Here is a 19631-nt window from a genome sequence, read left to right on the forward strand (position 1 = left end):
CTGCCTCTTGAACCTTTTTATGTCGAGGTAACTGTTCACCTTAATGCATTGAAATCAAGACTGAAGTTGGCCATGATGGAAATAGCATTGAAATATAATTTGATTAAACTACTGAACTAATTCTGCAAATCCATGGCACGTTCCCAGTTATATACTTGAAACAAAGTTGGTTGATATTGGTGTGTTGTACTCAAGTTCTTTTTCTGATGGCTTGGTTAGTCTTCATGAAACTGAGTTACATAGACCAGAAAGGTCCCTACTTTGGGATCTTTGACCAGTGCTGCATTAGGGAAGGGTTAGTTATCTCGGATTTGCATTTCTGATGGCTTTTCAGTGACTCCTGGAAAACATCTGTATGGATGTTGGCTTAGAAAATTTGAGATTGCTGTGATTTAACGACCCTGCCTTCCCCAGTCAATACACCTTCCATCAGTCAGGCATAGGCAAAGTACTGTGCGATGGTTGATGCCCATTGAAGTATGCCTCATTATGAGTCCTCGTCTTGATAGTGATTTAAAAAAAAAGATCTGTTAAATGGTGCCGTTCCACAAGTCCATAACATTGCAATTGTGCATAAATTGTATGAAGCGACAGCTTAATTTAGAGAACTGGGGAAATGAGCATTATGGGGAAGGCAGTGGTATTCTGATGAATTTAACTTTGCTTTAAAGAAAACAATGAGGTTTGGTTAATTTACTTAATTCCTAAACTTTTTCTTTGCTTTTGGGATCTGCTGAATCTAGATGAGATGAATGGCATTCAAAAAATGGAGCAGTACATGAGTTCGGATATAATGCAGCATCAGTTACAATCATTGGCAAATATATTTTAAGCGACTGAACTCATCTGCTAGAAAGATATGAGCAAGCTTGCTTTTGTAACTCTTGGGTCAATAAAGTAGGTTGCATTTTCTCAAACCTCCCAATTCCCAAAGCCTTATTTTAATTCACATCTATTAAGTGCTATTTTTGTGTCTCGAAGTGGCACAAAATTTGTAGTCTCACTCAGCCACCAGCTCAATCGTTGAAAGAATATGCTCCATTTTGCAGCACAATTTCAGTGAATAATGTCTGTAATTTTGCAGCAGTGCTATTATTAGCTCCAAAATTATACATTATTTACAAATAATTTTTAATCTCATTCCACAGTTTGCTGCAGTGGAGAAGTGGGTTCATGCTCTCCTTGTTATTGATTGACTAGTCAGTGGAAGAAAAACAAGTTTTGCTGCTTACAATCTCAAAACATTTCTAATTCTGAGAATTTGTTTGTTTCCCACCATCCCCTCCCCAACCAATCTACTCTGTTTTGGTGGGAATTAACACCTTTTTAGCACCTTTCTTAATAAAAGTGTCTCATCCCCTGGATTGTTCAAATCATTTTTTTTTCACTATACCCTTTCCATGGCTCAAGTACTCTTTATATAATGAGAAATATAGGACTTCAGACAGTACTCTCACGTTGGCCTAACCTATGACTTGTCCAATTCCTGTTTCCCATGCTTGCTGTTACTGTTAATTGTGCCATCACCTCAGGTTCTGTCCCCTTCCATTTCAAAATCACCAGCAACCATCTTCAAACTAAAACTTCATATTTGATCCTATGTCCTTGCAAAGTAGCAGCCCCCCCCCTCCCCCAACCATGTCAAACCTCCCTTTCCCCTCCAATCTCTTTGTGTATGCTGTAACCTCCAAAATCTGTGCGTGCCTTTCCTGCAACTCCATGTTTGAATCTTTAAAATCGGGTTTTTGACACTGAAAAAACACTAAGCAAAGTTACAAATGGCATCCTCTGTGACTGCGACTATGGTGCACTTTGCATCTTAACTTTCTGATTGCAGCCAGAGTACCTCCAGGAATTGTTGCTCCTTTTCCCTCTGCATTTGTACTCCTGGAGTCCCCAAAGGATCTATTCTTTTTCTCCCTCCCCTTCCTCATCTACATGCTGCCCCTTGGGGAGGTGATTCGAAGACCAGGGGTCAGGTTTCACAAGTATGTTGACCATTTCCACCTCTCTTTTTCCAATGCCAATGTGCTATCAGTCTGCTTGTCCAAGATCTGGTCTTTTATTTTTATTTTTTTTATTTATTTAGAGATACAGCACTGAAACAGGCCCTTCAGCCCACCGAGTCTGTACTGACCATCAACCACCCATTTATACCAATCCTACACCAATCCCATATTCCTACCACATCCCCACCTGTCACTATATTTCCCTACCACCTACCTATACTAGAGGCAATTTATAATGGCCAATTTACCTACCACCCTGCAAGTCTTTTGGCTGTGGGAGGAAACTGGAGCACCCAGAGAAAACCCACGCAGACACAGGGAGAACTTGCAAACTCCACAAAGACAGTACCCTGAATTGAACCCAGGTCGCTGGAGCTGTGAGGCTGCAGTGCTAACCACTGTGCCGCCCACAGTGGCGTCTTGCGTGAGTCACAATCCCTCTCAGTTTAATATTAGGAAGACCAAAGATTGCATTAGTGCCCACCGCAAACTCTGTGTCCTCACCAATTCTGAGACTCACTTGTGTTCAACCAGACCATTTGCAACCTTGGCAGGCTATTTGACCCCAAGCCAGCTTCCAACCCCATTTTCTTTCTAACACAAAGACTGTCCATTTCTGTCTCAGTAACAGTGCCCACAGCAGCACATCTTCCAAAACCCTGAGCCATGCATTTGAGAACTCTAGACTCTACTCCTCCAATGCTGTCTTTGACAGCCTCCCATCTTCTCCACTCCAGTAAATTCAGCTTATCTAAAACTCTGCTGCCCACATCTTATACCATGCCAGTCTTACTCACTCACCTCTGCTGTGCTTGCTGATATACATCTGCTTTGAATGCTTCAAATTTAAAATGCTCACCATCAGCCTTTCTTGGCTTCTCCCCACCCCATCACGCTAACCACCTCGAGACATACAATCCTCAGTTTCTCCAACTATAGTCTCTTGCAGGACTTGATATGGTTTAGGATGACTACAGTAGGGTATTACATGAGTGGAAATTACTTGAGAGAGAAAATGGGAGGCTGGCAAGGACAGCATCCTCCACTCCCTTTGCCTTATCATTGGTCGTGGTGATTTCAACTATGTAAGCCCTATGCTTTGGAGTTAGCTCCCTGAGCAATTAAGTTCCTTTTAAGAACCTCATTAAAGCGATCTGTCACCACTCCATTCCATTCACTGGATTGGCATCCAATTTTGTGAAGCAGCTTCGGATGTTTTTCTATGTTAAGGGGACGATATAGACGCAAGTTGTTCTTTCTGAATCTTGTTATCTTCCTTCTCTAACCCACTTGCTCTTTTACCATGTGCACCTTTCTCTCCCTCGCTGCCCCCCTCCCCGGCCGCGCCCCCCCCCCCCCTCCCTCTCACCACCCCTTCGTCCCCCCTCCCTCTTGCCACCCCTTCGCCCCCCCCCCCACCTCGCTCTCTCCTGTTGTTTGCAAATTTCCCGTCTCCTAGGAAATCACTAATTTTATTGTACTCCTTCCAGTCTATGCAGCTTAGAATTCACCTCACACCATGTGGTAGTTCTGTTAATGCATATTAGCATTTTGTTCTAGTTGCATCTAAGTATATTGGATGCAAACAGTAGTCCAGTCTGTGTGAAGCTGGGGTTAACCTGGGCTGCTAGTTCCTTAACTCCAGGTTTTGACTGGGTTTTGGTAAGTCTGAGACATGATTTTTCAAGTTTGCTTCATTGTCAGTCTTGTTTTCTCCCATCATTCCATTTCTTTTTCCATCCAGTTTGCTCTGTACATTTTTGTGATTTGGTGGTCATTTGAACTGCAGAGTTTTTCTTTTATCACCTAATTTTTGGGAACTAACTATGGGGTTGTTGTGTATTTCATCAGTTTTGTTGGTTATGCATCTTCTGTTGCCTGTGCTTGTGTTACGATCAATTGGAATTGGACAGGAAGAGTGAAAAGGGAATTATTAGCATGGGAGAGAATAGAAGTAAATGCTTGGAGAATATAAATAAGTGATTGATGAAGCAAGGAAGATGTCAGCAGAGTACGGTGAAATGCAGGTCAGATCTTAGAACTTTTGACTTTGTTGTTTTTGGTGTATGTGTTCAGGATAGGTTGAAAGTGGGATTCATGTGAATCCATACAAAGTGATATAATTTTATCAGAAGCATTTAACTATTCTGAAGAATATGAATTGAGACTTATTTTGGGTGAAGAACTCTTTTTACTAATTGTGTTTTAAGTTGTGCAATTTTATTTTTCTTTTCAGTTTTGAAGAAATTTACAAGTTCCAAAGACAAATCCTTCGAGTAAAAGATCGTGATGAATTCCCTATGATCCTTGTGGGTAACAAAGCTGACCTGGAACATCAAAGGCAGGTGAGCACCACCATGAAGTGACATTTCTGAATGCTTAGTTATGATGGCTCTGTTCAGTGAAGACAGCACTAATAAAATCAAAGTCAGTCAGCTCCTGGGGTTTTTGATTTTTGACTGTGTGGCTTCCTGATGTCTGTAGAAATGTCAGAATGAATATAGCCAATTTTCGCTGAATTGGCAAATCCTTTTTGCAAAAAATATTAAAAATAAACAGTTCGTGCAATGATGCTCTGACATGTTATATTTTGTTCAAGTTGGTTGGTTTTCTTCAAATCTTTCTTCAAACGATCAAGTTAACTCAATTTGATTTTTTTTGATGATGCTCCAGTATTTTGAGTTAACTTGCACCAACTCACTGTGTAGAAATCTTGTGATATAAATTTAGTTCTGGCATTGCGAATATTTCTGATATGTTAAAAATTGAGAAGAAGTAGTATCATCAAATTGAGAAGATGACCAACCATTTTCTGTACCTGTTCCACTTAAGCATATTGAGAATAATAAAAACAGATCCTTTACCTCTATTCTACTTTCATTCCCAGACAGTTAAATGACTTCCCTTGATTGATTCTGTCTTTGTGGGGGGGGGGGGGGGGGGGTGGGGGGAGGTTGTCTGACTGGTGATTTAGTTTCATGATACTTCACTTTTTCCCAATATGCCTGTGAATAAACTATAAATGCAGTAATGTTATCAAGAGGCAGAAAATAATTCTGCTGTGTCGCACTACTGACATCGTGAAGTTTTGTTGAATATTCTCAGTCTAAATTATAGTTTTATCCTTCCCACCTCTTACTGTCAGCAATGAAAGGCAAATTTAGAGTGGTAGAACTTTCGCCATCTGTTTTTAAAGGAATGTGTGAACTTTCAGTTTCTGTGCTGGTAAGTTCCTCACAGGCACCAGTTTCTGTCTTGGCCATATGCATTTATGGATCAGAAGTGTTGATATAATTAAGTGTCCATGGTACTATTTGTGATTATTTATTGCCTCCAGCATATATCTCGTGTTGCTCTGCTGTGGGTGCCTCCCTGTTGCCCACAGCAGTATTTAAAAATAAATCTATAGTTTTTCTGTGTTTTGAAATTTCTCGGTCTTGGCAATGACTTCACGTAATTGAGAAGTGCAAGTAACATTTTAGTCTTAAAAATAGAAGAAAATCAATTTATTTACAAAAGCAGAAAATGCTGGAAATATTCAAGGCTGGCAGCATCTACGGAGACTGAAACATTTAACGTTTCGGGGATGTACTCGTGTGCCTACTTTGATATAGTTTGGTCTCATGGGCACAACTGTCATGTTGGATCATTATATGATTGATGCATTGTCGTAAAGGGAATCCATCGTATAATGATTGGAGTGGTGACAGACATCTCTCGCAACTCAAATAAGTGTATGCAACAGGGGAAAAGGCCTAATGAGAGAGAAAATCACTTGTGTATGATTCTGACCTAAATTTAGGGTGAAGTAATTGGGTTTTTTTGGGAAAACTTGGCTAGATCAACAGATGCAGCCTGTATGAAGAGGAGTACTTTATAGGTTCTAGATCTAAGCCTGCTGCAATCAGAGTTAGCTGTATTCCTTGTTCATTTCCACTTATGCACAGTATAGAGAGGAGCGTAAACTGCTTTGTTCTTGTTTTGTTAAAAATAAAATAAAATAAAAATAAAATTTAAGTCCTATTGTGTTTGAAATTAGATTGCAACTATTTAAATAAGGTATTTAAAGTTAGTTAACTTTTAGTTTGAAAATCATGATTATAGATGGGCATAGCTGCCACCTAATTTCAAAATTGGCCAAAGAACCTTTACAAAAGTTTATTTTACCATATTATCTTTTTCTGAGATTAAAGTTCACCTGTTATGTCAATAGGTGGCATATTTTGATCTGGATCTGTACAAAAACAGGAGCATCTTTTTTCTACTGCCCTTCATCCCACCACCAAACCTGTGTGCTTGTTATGTGATACTCTGATTGGTATGTTAGAAGATGAGCAGAACAGACTTGAATCATATTTATATATTACTGAAGGACTGGTAGAAAGGCGTTCTAGGTCGTCTCAGCTGAACATTTGACCTCAAGTATGGAGATGAGCGAATATTTCCACTGTTCAAAAGCCAAATATGTGTACTGTAATCATTTGAGAAAAATAAATGGTGTCATGCCACTTGAACAAATCTATTAATTAGTCCTGTAAAAGTAAATCATGTCCAGTAGAATGAAGTGATTAGTATTGCTGTAAATTTAGGATAACTTGATGTTAAGTGGAGCAATGGAAAATTGATAAGAATGAGGCACTTTCACTCTCACTGGAAAGGGAGGAAGATTTGAAGCCAGGATAGCCTTGGCTCTGTCTCCACCTCGTGACCATTGAGAGAGCAGCAGTGGGAGAAGTTCCCGCTCTCAACAAACAGTGCGGGCACAGAAGATGCAGAAGTGTTTTGTTTTCTTGGGTATCTAACTGAAGCATTTATCAAGTTGCATTGCAGTGAATTGCTGATGTATATATCTTTATTTCTACATCTAAGGATTTATCGTTTTGGAAACAACTTAGTTTAGTTAGTTGCTGGATTATGTTATAATGTAGGTAAGCTTAGAGCTTTGGTTGTAAATTTTAGAATTTGTATTGTATGTTATCGATTTGTTAGGCTGAATGATATTTAAGTCAAAATCAAATCAGTTACAGTTATGCTTTTACTGTCACTATTTAGTCAGAGTATATAGCATTAAAAGCTCTGCTTCTAGGTGCATGAAGACAACATGCAACTCTGGAACTTCACTGGAACAAATTAGGTTCTATATTGGAGGGAGGACAGAACATTTTCCTTGCTGCTTTGTGTGTTTTTTTTTTCAACTTGCGTCCTTGCTGAATGTGCTACTGCTGGGATCCAGTTCCATGAGTATCTGTAGGTTTTTAGTGCCCAAGCAAGTGGCCATTCATTATTTGTGAATCTAGAGTACGTCAGGAGACATTGCAGCGATATTCTTTCTGTACTTCCCAATTCTGTCTTCCACCCACACCACGGTCCCCACATGTGTCTCTTGCAGTAGGGATCATTGGCGATCAGTCATAGAAACACTGCTGTCTTTCAACCCTGGATTAAATTTAGGAAGGGGTGCTGATGCCACTTTTTTTATTCTTGGGGTGTGGACAACACTGCACAACAACTTGCAGCTATTTAGCCCCTTGAACATAGAAAAATGTCCCATGGTGTCTTTAAAAAAAAAATCCAAATGAAAGGAAATAGTATCAAGAGGGATGGCCAAAAGCTTGGTCAAAGAGGTGAATTTTAAAAAAAGATCTTGAAGGGTTTCGGGAAGGAATTCCAGAGGGTGGGTTCTAGATGGCTGAAGGCCTCATCACCAGTGGCGGGATTGAGCACTAGGAATGTGCAAGAGGCTAAAGTTGGAGAAACTGAGAGTTCTGGGGAGGCTGGAGCAGGTTGGGGAGGGCAAGGCCGTGAAGTTATTTAGTGTCCTGGAAGTGAGTGCCAGTCAGCAAGGACAGTTGTGGTGGATGGGTGGGATGTGATATGGATAGCAGTTTTGGACAAGGTGAAATTTGCAGAGCATGGATGGGAGGCCACCCAGGAGAGAGAGCATTGTGTATTCTGATATACAGCACAGCACTAGGTCATTTGGCCCAACCAGTCCATGCGGGTGTTTATGCTCCACTTGAGTCTCCTCCCACCTTCCCTCACCTATCAATAACTCTATCAGCATAATAATCTATTCCCTTCTCCCTCATATACCTAGCTAGCCTCCCCGTAAATGGATCTATACCATTCGCCTCAAATATTCCCTGTGGTAGCGAGTTCCCTATTCTAACCACTCTGGGTAAACAAGTTTCTTCTGAATTGCCTATTTGATTTCTTGATGACTCACGTGTATTGCTGTCCTCTAGCTTTGCTCTTCCCCACAGTGGAAACATTCAGTTGTAGTGTACATTAATGATTTCGACGTGAATATAGGAGGTATGATAAGTAAGTTTGCAGGTGACATGGAAATTGGTGGTGTGGTAAGTAGTGAGGAGGAAAGCCTTAGATTACAGGACGATATAGATGGGCTGGTAAGATGGGCGGAGTAGTGGCAAATAGAATTTAATCCTGAGCAGTGTGAGATGATGCATTTTGGGAGGACTAACAAGGCAAGGGAATATACAATGGATGGTAGGACCCTAGGAAGTACAGAGGATCAGAGGGAGCTTGGTGTACTTGTCCATAGATCACTGAAGGCAGCAGCACAGGTAGATAAGGTGGTTCGGAAGGCATATGGGATATTTGCCTTTATTAGCCGAGGCATAGAATATAAGAGCAGAGAGATTATGATGAAGCTGTATAAAACGCTAGTTAGGCCACAGCTGGAGTACTGTGTACAGTTCTGGGCACCACACTATAGAAAGGATGTGATTGCACTGGAGGGGGTGCAGAGGAGATTCACCAGGATGTTGCCTATGCTGGAGCATTTCAGCTATGAAGAGAGACTGAAAAGGCTGGGGTTGTTTTCCTTAGAGCAGAGAAGGCTGAAGGGGGACATGATTGAGGTACACAAAATTATGAGGGGCATTGATAGGATAGATAGGAAGAGACTTGTTCCCTTAGCAGAGGGGTCAATAACTAGGGGGCAAAGATTTAAGGTAAGGGGAAGGAGGTTTAGAGGGGATTTGAGGGAATTTTTTTTCCACCCAGAGGGTGGTTGTAATCTGGAACGCACTGCCTGAAGGGGTGGTAGAGGCAGGAACCCTCACAACATTTAAGAAGTATTTAGATGAGCACTTGAAACGTCATAGCATACAAGGCTCCGGGCCAAGTGCTGGAAATTGGGATTAGAATAGTTAAGTGCTTGATGGCCGGCACAGACACGACGGGCCTGTTTCTGTGATGTATAACTCTGAATCTATGACTCTAATCTGTGTCTGCTCTATCAAAACCTTCGATCATTTTAAAGACCTGTATTAGGTCACCCCTCAGCCTTCACTTTTCAAAAGAAAAGAGACCAAGCCTGTTCATCCTCTCCTGATAGGTATACCCCTGCATTTCTGATATCATGCTTGTAAATCTTTTGGACCATCTCGAATGCCTCTATATCTCATAATACGGTGACCTAAATTGTACACAGTACTCCAGGTGTGGTCTAACCAAAGTTTGATACAAGTTTATCATAACTTATTTACTTTTCAATTATTTCCTGCTAATAGTATATTCTAGTGCTTGTTTTTCTTTATATGGCCTTGTTAACCTCACAGAATTGCAGAATTGTTACAGGGTAGAAGGAGGTCATTCGGCCCATCATGTCTGCGCTGGCCCTCCGAATGAGCAATTCGTCTAGTGTCACTCCCCCAAACCTGCATCACTATTTTTAGTGATTTGTATATTTGTGCTCCCAGATCCGTTTGCTCCTATACCCAATTTAGTTTCTTATTTTCTAAGTAATTTGCAACCTGCTTTATTTTTCTTGCCAAGATGTAATGCCTCACATTGATCTATATTGAAACTCTTTCGCCAATTATATGACCATTTTCAGGTTTGTTAATGTCGTGTAATTTGTCGCAGTCCTCCTCCGTATGGACTGGCCATTTTCCCACTCCGCCCCACCCCACGCTCAATTGTGTGTCCTGTGCAAATTTAGAAATTGTGTTTTTGGTCCCCAAGTCTAAATTAATATAAGTTGTGGTCCCAGCACGGATCCTTGTGGAACACCACTTCCCATCTCTGCCACCCTTTATCCCTACTCTCCGCTGTCTGTGTTGAAGCCAACTAGCTATCCATTCTACCACTCTCCCTGACCTTATTCATTAGTCTATTATGTGGTACCTTATCGAAAACTTTTTGAAAATCTTGTTAAGTTGCACTACTACACTACCCTTGTCTGTTCTGTTAACCTCTTCAAAAAAGTTCAGTGAAGTTGGTCAAGCAAGACTTTCCCTTTTGAAATCCATGCTGACTATTCATTATATTTTTGGTGTCTAGATATTCTTCTGTCCTCTCCTTTAGTAGGGATTCCATTATTTTTCCTACCACCGATGTTCAGCTAACTTGTCTGTGGTTCCTTGGATATGTTTTCACTCCTTTATATATAGGTACAATGTTAGCTATCTGCCACAGTCTTTGAGCACTACACCTCTCTCCAATGAATTGTTAATTATGTCTCTGCTATCTTTTCCCAAGATTGTAATAGGTGAGGGTGGAGAAGGTACGGAGTTTGTGGTAGGAGCCAAAGACGATGGCTTTGGTCTTCCCAGTGTTTAACTGGAAGAAATTAAGGCTCATCCATGACTTTTGGACAGATAGCCTGAAAACACAGAGGCAGTTGAAGGACCCAGGGATGTGGAAACTGACCCCATATCTTTAGATACTGCCACCAAGGGGCAACCTGTAGATGAAGAGGGAGCAGGATAGATCCTTTGTTGACTCTGGAGGTAACATTGTGGATGCAGAAGAAGACTTATTTCTGCCTACTGTTGCATGTCTAAGACTGGAACCAAGCAAGAACTGTCTCTCTTTACTATGGGGAAGAAACATTGGAGATGGATGATATAGTAGATATTCGAAGAATGTGCTGAGGCCAAGGAGGAGGAGGAACATGGAAATAGGAGTAGGCCATTTGGCCCCTCGAGCCTGCTCTGCGATTCAACTAGATCATGGCTGATCATCTATCTTAATGCCATTTTCCCGTACAATCCCCATATCCCTTGATATCTTTAATATCTAGCAGTCTATTGATCTCTGTTTTGAACATAGTCAATGACTGAGTCTCCACAGCCCTCAAGGGTAGAGAATTCCAAAGGTTCAGCACCTTCTGAGTCAAGAACTTCCTCCTCATCTCACTCCTAAATGGCCTACCTCTTCTGAGACTGCGTCCCCTGGTTCTACACTCCCCCAGCCAGGGGAAACATCCTTCCTGTATGAACGTTGTTGAGCTGTCTTAAGAATTTTGTATGTTTCAATAAGATCACCTTTCATTCTTCTAAACTCAAGAGAATACAGATTCAGTCTCCTCAGAGGACAATCCCACCATCCCAGCAATCAGTCTGGTGAACCTTCATTGCACTTCCTCTATGGCAAGTATATCCTTCCTTTGGTAGGAGACCAAAACTGTACACACTACACAGTGGCGCAGCGGCACAGTGGCGCAGTGGTTAGCACCGCAGCCTCACAGCTCCAGGGACCCGGGTTCGATTCCGGGTACTGCCTGTGTGGAGTTTGCAAGTTCTCCCTGTGTCTGCGTGGGTTTTCCCCGGGTGCTCCGGTTTCCTCCCACAAGCCAAAAGACTTGCAGGTTGATAGGTAAATTGGCCATTATAAATTGTCACTAGTATAGGTAGGTGGTAGGGAAATATAGGAATAGGTGGGGATGTTTGGTAGGAATAGGTGGGGATGTTTGGTAGGAATATGGGATTAGTGTAGGATTAGTATAAATGGGTGGTTGATGTTCGGCACAGACTCGGTGGGCCGAAGGGCCTGTTTCAGTGCTGTATCTCTAATCTAATCTAATCTACTCCAGATGCAGTCTCACCAAGGCTCTATACAATCGCAACAAGACTTCTTTACTCCTGAACTCAAATCCTCTTGCAATAAAGGCCAGCACAACATTTGCCTTCCGAGTTGCTTGCTGCAACTGCATGTTAGCTTTCAGTGACTCATGAACAAGGACACCCAGGTCCCTTTGGACATCAACACTTACCAATCTCTCGCCATTTAGGAAATACTCTACAATTAGTTTATCTTGCCAAAGTGGATAACTTCACATTTTTTCGCATTTTGTTCCATCTGCCATGTTCTTGCCCACTCACTTAGCCTGTCTAGATCCCCTTGAAGGCTGTTTGCAACCTCCTTACAACTCACATTCCCACCTAGTTTTGTGTCACTAGCAAACTTGGAAATACTACATTTGGTCCTCACATCCAAATCATTAATATAGATTGTGAATAGCTTTGACCCAAGCACTGATCCTTGGAGTACCCCACTAGTCGCAGTCTGCCAACCTGAGAATGATCCGTTTACTCCTACTCTTTGTTTTCTGTCCATTAACCAAATCTCAATCCACGCCAGTATATTACCCCCAATCCCACGTGTTCTAATTTTGCTTAGTAACCTCCGATGTGGGACCTTATCGAAAGCCTTCTGAAAATCCAAATACACCACATCTACTGATTTCCCCCTTATCTATTCTGCTAGTTACATCCTCAAAAAAAAAAACCTCCAACAGATGTTTGTCAAACATGATTTCCCTTTCATAAATTCATGTTGCCTCTGCCCATTTCTACCATTATTTTCTAAGTGTCCAGTTATAACATCCTTTATAATAGTTTCTAGCATTTTCTCTACTGCTGCTGTCAGACTGACCGGTCTGTAGTTCTCCATTTTCTCTCTCTCTCCTTTCTTCAATATTGGAGTTACATTTGCTACCTTCCAATCTTCAGGAACTGTTCCAGAATCTATAGAATTTTGTAAGATGATCACCAATGCATCCACCAACTCTATAGCCACCTCTTTCAACACTCTGGGATGTAGATCATCGGGTCCAGGGGATTTATCAACTTTCAGTCCCATTAATTTCTCCAGTACTACTTTTTTTTACTAATGAATTTCAGTTCCTCATTCTCGCTAGTCCCTTAGTTCTTTAGTATTTCTGGGAGGTTTTTTGTATATTCATGAAAGCAGACGCAAAGTATTTGTTTAGTTTCTCTGTCATTTCCTTATTCCCCATTATAACTTCTCCTGTCTCTGCCTGAAATGAGCACACATTTGTCTTTGCTAATCTTTTCGTTTTTACATACCTATAGAAGCTTTTACAGTCCGTTTTTATGTTTCTCACTAGTTTACTTTCATATTCTATGTTCTCTATCAGTTTCTTGGTCCTCCTTTGCTGAATTCTGAAATGCTCTCAATCCTCAGACTCTACTTTTTTTGGCAACTTTTTAAGCCTCTTCCTTTGTTTAATTGCAATCTTTAACCTCTCTTATTAGCCATGGTTGGATCACCTTTCTTATTGGGTTTTTGTGCCTCAAAGGAATGTGAATTTAATTTATTGTAAACCACAATTTAATTCTTCAAATGCTAGCCATTGCCTGTCTACCGGCATGCCTTTTTAATGTAGTTTCCCAATCTACCACAGCTAACTTGACCCTTATAACCTGGTAGTTTCCTTCGTTTAGATTTGAGGCCCTAGTTTCAGATTGAATTACATCATTTTCAGACTTAATTTTACATTTTCATATTATGGTTACTTTTCACCCGAGAGCCCTTTCCCATTTCACAATACCAGATCTAAAATAGCCCATTCTTTAGTTGGCTCCTCAGCATACTGTTCCAGGAAAGCATCTTGTATACATTCCAGGAATTCCACAGCATTAGTGTTAATTAGGTTTATCCAGTCAATATGTAGATTGAATTCTCCCATGATTACTGTATTAGTGAAAGTTCGATTATGACCACTGTTACAATCAGCTGAGGAGGGGTTGAAGGGCTCCCCTCTTTTCCATCTCCTTGTTTGACCACAGCAGGTTTATTTCTTTTTGAAGACGATATACTTGCCAACTCAGTGAGTGCTCAACTGTTTATGCACTGTGATCATAAAAAGAACCATCGGACAGGGTTTCTTGAGTTTAACAAAGAAAGAGCTTTATTATACTTAAGCTGATCTAAGTAAAATAAATAGGGAAGAATAGATTGGTCAAATTAGATTTCAGAGAAATAAAAGGGGTATATACAGTCTGTGGAGGATGGTGACTCGGCTGGCTTCAAGCTGATTTTGGTGATTGTGCTACTTTCCTTTGGCGGTCCTGAGGCTTCCAATTTGAAGATGTGGGCGGCTGATTTGTCCTCCTGGAGACAGCAGTGTAGCTGATTTCCTTCAAGGAGTCTCTGTCTGCAACAGGGGCATCGCTGGGTGGCCGCGGTCAGCAAACAAGGTTCGAAGCTTGCAAGGTGGATTGGAGCGAGAGAGGGAAAGGAAGGAAGGAGGGATTCTGCTTGGGTCCTCTCTCGTCAGCGTCTAGCTGCTTGTGTCCTACTGCAGAGTAAACAGAAACTTAAGGACATGAAGGGTAGGCCTGTTACATGACTGTCACCCTGTGATTCAAGCATGGTCGTATTCCCTCTTGCAACTTAATCAGTCCCTGTCTAGGAATCCCCTTCTCATAGCTCGGGTCCCATTGTTCAAATGATTAAGTTTGACTGGTTCGTCTCTATCATTTGATTACCTCAGGTAATGGCCTTGACACCTTGCTAATGGGAACAGGGATAGGTGGTTCACTCTGATACCCCAGGTCATTGTCCTTGATGGGTCTGTGCAGACATGTTGTCTCTATCTCAATGTTTTGGAATGTGTAAGGTACAGTGATACAAATTGGGGTAGCCATCTTTAATCTGCTTATTTAAAAAATTCAATTCGGGTTTCCAGCCAGTGCGTTAAAAAAATCATCATTCGACATAAAGCGTGTTTTTGTGTCACCACAGTCGCTGATATCATTTATGACTTTGATTAGGTCTATATAGTGCTATGATGCAAATCTTATTGGAAGATGGGGAGAAAAGGTGCAGAGAAGACTGTTATATGAGACAGTAATGAGGGCTGTATGCAGAACATTCTGCTTAACTTGATCATTGTGATGTACAGATGGTTATAGTCATTTCGTTTGTACAGATTTTAATGTGAGGAATGATCAGTGAGGAGCTATTGTGAATGCATTTAATTCCTCAATTTAGGGAGTAAAGTTACTTTTCGTTGAAGTGGGCTGTTACTGGCTGAGTGAAATTAATGACAATCTTGTGGTCAAGGTCACAGATTTGGAACAATTTAGATTTTCCACGACGATGGATGGAATAATTTCTCTTTCAGACTGAATATTGCACGCCATGTCATTGTTCCTCGTAAAAGCTTCCTCTCAAAGTGTAAGAAATCTGTATATTTGCTCATTTTTATCTTTAGACCAACTTGTTTACTTACACTGAGTAATTGGAATTTTTAAAAACTTATTGCAGGCTAAGGACTGGCAAAGCAGTATTATTCGTCATGACTTGCTGGGCTGTGTTTTTATAATTCTAGGATTTGATCCCAAACCTCAGAATTTTATTTTTGGAGCCACCTCCCTTCTACCACCACTGCAACCCCCCCACCCCCCCACCCCACCCCACCACCCCACCACCCTTATAGTTTCTTTTCTGTGCAAAGTACTCCATTTTTGTAGAATGGATTTTTTTTATTGATGGTACTTACTGTGTATTTTTCCACTACAGGTGACATCAGAAGAAGGGCAACAACTTGCAAGGCAGCTCAAAGTAACATACATGGAGGCTTCAGCCAAAATTCGATTGAATGTAGACCAGGCTTTTCATGAACTAGTCCGAGTTATAAGGTGGGAATAGTTAGCATCTGATGAGGGTTTACTGCCTCACTTTTGGAGGGATAATAGTGAAGCATGCAAAATTGCACTGGACAGTAAACATCAACTTAAATTATAATCCTCCCACAAATTTCTGTGAAAATTGAACATCATGGCTGAGCTGCTTAAAAAAAATTACCTGGCTTTAAAGCTTCGCGCCCCAAGTTATTTCCTTGACTGGAAAGGGATTTGTTGAAATATACAGCTTCAGCAAAAATGTAGTTGTTTTATTTTAGAAGGACCTTTAATCAATAATAATGGTAAATTGCAATGGTGGATAGGATGGGGAAAATGCAAATTGGACTTTGAGGTGGGTAAATAATTTATATGCTTAAACTAACAGCTAAGTCTTGTCTCTCTGGATTTCTCAACCTTTCCCTTTTTAGAAAGTAGACATGCTGAAAACAATCTATGAACATTGATAGACAAACTGACTTTGACGAAATTTTATGAGCAACTTCCTTTCATCACGCAATGAATCAATATATTTGACATAAGAAATGGCATTGATTGCTTGTCAAAAGTAGGAAGTGTTTTAGCACAAGTATTGTTTAAGGTAGAAGTTCCTAAACTGGGGGCACTCCCTCTCTGAGAGCACACCCAAGTTATCAGGTGGCATGAGGAGGATTGGCCTACCGAGAATGAGAGCCACCATCTTAGTATTGCATAGCCAGATAAGGTGCATTATGGGGCGATCTCAGGACAGATGGCACAAAGCTTGAACATTTAGTAAGCAGTGAGGATAGTAGCAGACTTTACGAGGACATAGACAGATTGGTCGAATGGATAGACATGTGGCAGGTGAATTTTAATGCAGAGAAGTGATATACTTTGGAAGGAAGATCGGGTAGAGGCAATATAAACTAAATGGTACAATCGTGAAGGTTGTGTACGAACAGAGACTCTTATGGGTTCACATATACACATCTTTGAAGGTGGTAGAGCAAGTTGATAAGACTTATAAAGCACATGGAATCCTGGACTTTATAAATAGAGGAGTAGAGTCCAAAAGTAAACAAGTTATGTTGAACATTTATAAATCACTGGTTAGGGCTCAGCTGGAGTATTTTGTCAATTCTGGGCACCACACTTCAGGAAGGACGTCAAGGTCTTGGAGAGGGTGCAGAGGAGATTTAGTAGGATGGTCCCAGAGATGAGGGATTTCAGTTATGTGGAGAGACTGGAGAAGCTGGGGCTGGAGCATCGTAGGCTAAGGTGAGATTTAATGCATGTGCTTGAAATCATGAAGATTTTGATAGAGTAAATAAGGATTTATTTTTCCTGTTGGCAGGAGGGTCAGTAACCACTGGACACATATCGAACATAGAACATAGAACAGTACAGCACAGTACAGGCCCTTCGGCCCACGATGTTGTGCCGACCCTTTAACCTACTCTAAGATCAAACTACCTACATACCCTTCATTCTACTATCATCCATGTATCATCCAGTTAAATGTAAAAAGAACCAGAGGGAAGATGAGAATTTTTTTTTAACGAAGTGAGTTGTGATCTAGATTCCACTCCCTCATGGGGTAAGTGGAAGCAGATTCAATAGCAACTCTCAAAAGGGAACTTGATATATACTTGGAAAAAGGAAATTTGCAAGACTGAGAAAAAGAAAGCAAGAGATTGGAACTGATTGGATAGCTCTTTGAAAGAGCTGGCATGATGGGCTGAATGGCCACCCTCTGTGTTGTACAATACTATGATATACATGCTTGCATGCAGAGATAGAGTAATTCACTTTTATTTTTCTCTTACTCCCCTGCAGAAGATTTCAAGAGCAAGAATGCCCTCCTTCTCCAGAACCTTCACGCAATGAAAAAGATAGTAGTGGCTGTCACTGTGTCCTATTTTGAGATGTTGTTTCCTCTACTCACCCAGCAGCTGCCAAACCATCTGTCCCTATTCCTGTCTTCAAAATCATTTTGTGTGTCTATCAGTATTGCCTCTTTACCTGCATGCTTACTGTTTGGTCGCAGATAGCCTTGGTCACATGACGTTGGCTGTGTTATGCTCTTGAGCGGGAGAGAATTTTGTCACCTCTATTTCCTCAAGGCAAAAGTTTAAATTTCAAGAAAACAAACACTAAGGCTGCTACTTAGAATGTGACACAGTTCCATTTGTTTCAGGAATGATATTTCTAGTAATTATAATGAAAGAAAATTTGGAATGTGGACACAGTTAATTTGGGCCCTCTTGCCTTGTGAGGTGTTTAAAATCCATGCTTACATGTCTTGTCCACAGCGCCATTTAACTTGTAGTGCAACGGTTACATGCCAGTCAGCTATTCTGCAAAAGGATCCTTTATTTCCATGAAAAAACCTTATCAATTGGTAATGAGTAAAGGGCAGCAAGTAAGGGAGAACTGATTATTTCTTTGCCCTGGATGACACACACAGAAATAAGCCTTAAACAACACTTCATTGGTAAGAGTCTCTGAGTTTCATGTAATGCTGCAGTTTGTTCCAGTGGCCAAATTCAGTCAGTCTACTGTATTTATTTTAAACAGTCCGGAGAGATTTTCAGGAAAGCATGCGGCCAAGAACCTGTGATCTCACTGGATATGAACATTCTAGATTTTCTTTTTTTTAAAAGCAATTTCACATCATTGTTGAGGAGTTCCAAGTCTTTCTATTTGTCTTCCTTTGATGTGAGAGTATTTCGGGATAAGGGATTCAAAGTACTAAATTGTAGTTGATTTTTCCTCATGTAATATAAAAAGATGGAATTGATCCTTCCATTGAAGATGATTAAATGTTTTGCTATATACTTTTATACATTATTTTCTTATCAAACTAGTTAACAAGTATTTTTATATGTTTGTAAACAAATATGCTTTCACAGCATAACTTGTGTATATGTAAAGATGAGTATTTAATTCTCACATTTCACTTTTAACTGACAAAATTATAGGCAGAATTTACAAAACTGTGGTAGTCCTTTCCTAATGTCCTTGTAGCAGCTGGGTGTACCTAGCTGTATCTGGTCATGTGCCTGTAAAGTGTACCTACAAAGTTTTAACTTGCTCAATTTTCCAGAATACTCCAACCAGACATTACAGAAGATGGATCTATTATGTAAAAGTGTGGAATCTGAAAAACTCCTGCTGATATTTTTTGGGTTTGACTGTGAATGGTCTCTGAGTACAAGTTCAGCAGATTTGTAAGTTGGTTTGAGATTTGTTCTTCAAGCTGGATCACTCAAAGGTTGTATACAACTATCCTGATACTGACTATTCATCAACTCCTTGAAGTTTGATCTTACTATACTCTGTATAGCTTCTGGTGCTAGAATAAAAGATGATTAATTTAGTGGAAGACCTATTATTTTTTCTCTGTGCATCCTTTGCTGCAACACTTTTTCCTTCTGCTTATAGATACCTTGGGCGCGAAATTTATTTGTAGCCACTGCCTTTGAGGCTCTATGGCTGTCAACTGCAAGATACCTTGGTACTTTTTCCTTTCCTCTGAGATGAATTGCTCCCATTAGTGCACAGTGTTCTGTCTAGACCTCTGATCCTAAAAGGTCGACTGTGTGCTATTTTTATCAGCCGTGTGACATTTTTGCAAAACTTGCATGCATTGTATATTTAATCATGCAGATGATAGAGCAATTACCATTGTTGCAAAGGGATAACTCTAGGTTTTTGAAACTTCAGCATGTTTCAGGAATGGTACATGACTCCACATTGTGTTGGTTACCTGGACATGTTGGGGAGGGAGACTTCGTCACAAACAGGTGAATGGAAAAAAAGGATGAGTATGGGGAACACAAAAGCAAAATAGTGCAGATGCTGGAAATCTGAAACAAAAACAGAAAATGCTGAAAATACTCAGTTCTGATGAAAGGTCACAGACCTGAAACGTTAACTCCTGCTTTTCTCTCCACAG

At 40.6% G+C, this 19631-nt stretch overlaps 1 protein-coding gene across 3 annotated transcripts in view; it reads left to right on the forward strand.

The window, feature by feature from the left end:
- The window catches only part of rras2 (RAS related 2), a 139690-nt gene extending 120638 nt beyond the window's left edge, over positions 1-19052 (forward strand). For all 3 annotated transcript variants that reach the window (XM_068046314.1, XM_068046316.1, XM_068046315.1), the window contains exons 4-6: positions 4246-4354; positions 15591-15709; positions 17510-19052. In XM_068046314.1, the coding sequence (XP_067902415.1) occupies positions 4246-4354; positions 15591-15709; positions 17510-17597 (316 nt within the window). In that variant the 3' untranslated portion in view covers positions 17598-19052. The remainder of the gene's footprint in view (positions 1-4245; positions 4355-15590; positions 15710-17509) is intronic.
- Positions 19053-19631: the final 579 nt, after the last annotated feature.

This window comes from Heterodontus francisci, chromosome 14 (assembly GCF_036365525.1).
Source record: "Heterodontus francisci isolate sHetFra1 chromosome 14, sHetFra1.hap1, whole genome shotgun sequence".
Classification (NCBI taxonomy): domain Eukaryota; kingdom Metazoa; phylum Chordata; class Chondrichthyes; order Heterodontiformes; family Heterodontidae; genus Heterodontus; species Heterodontus francisci.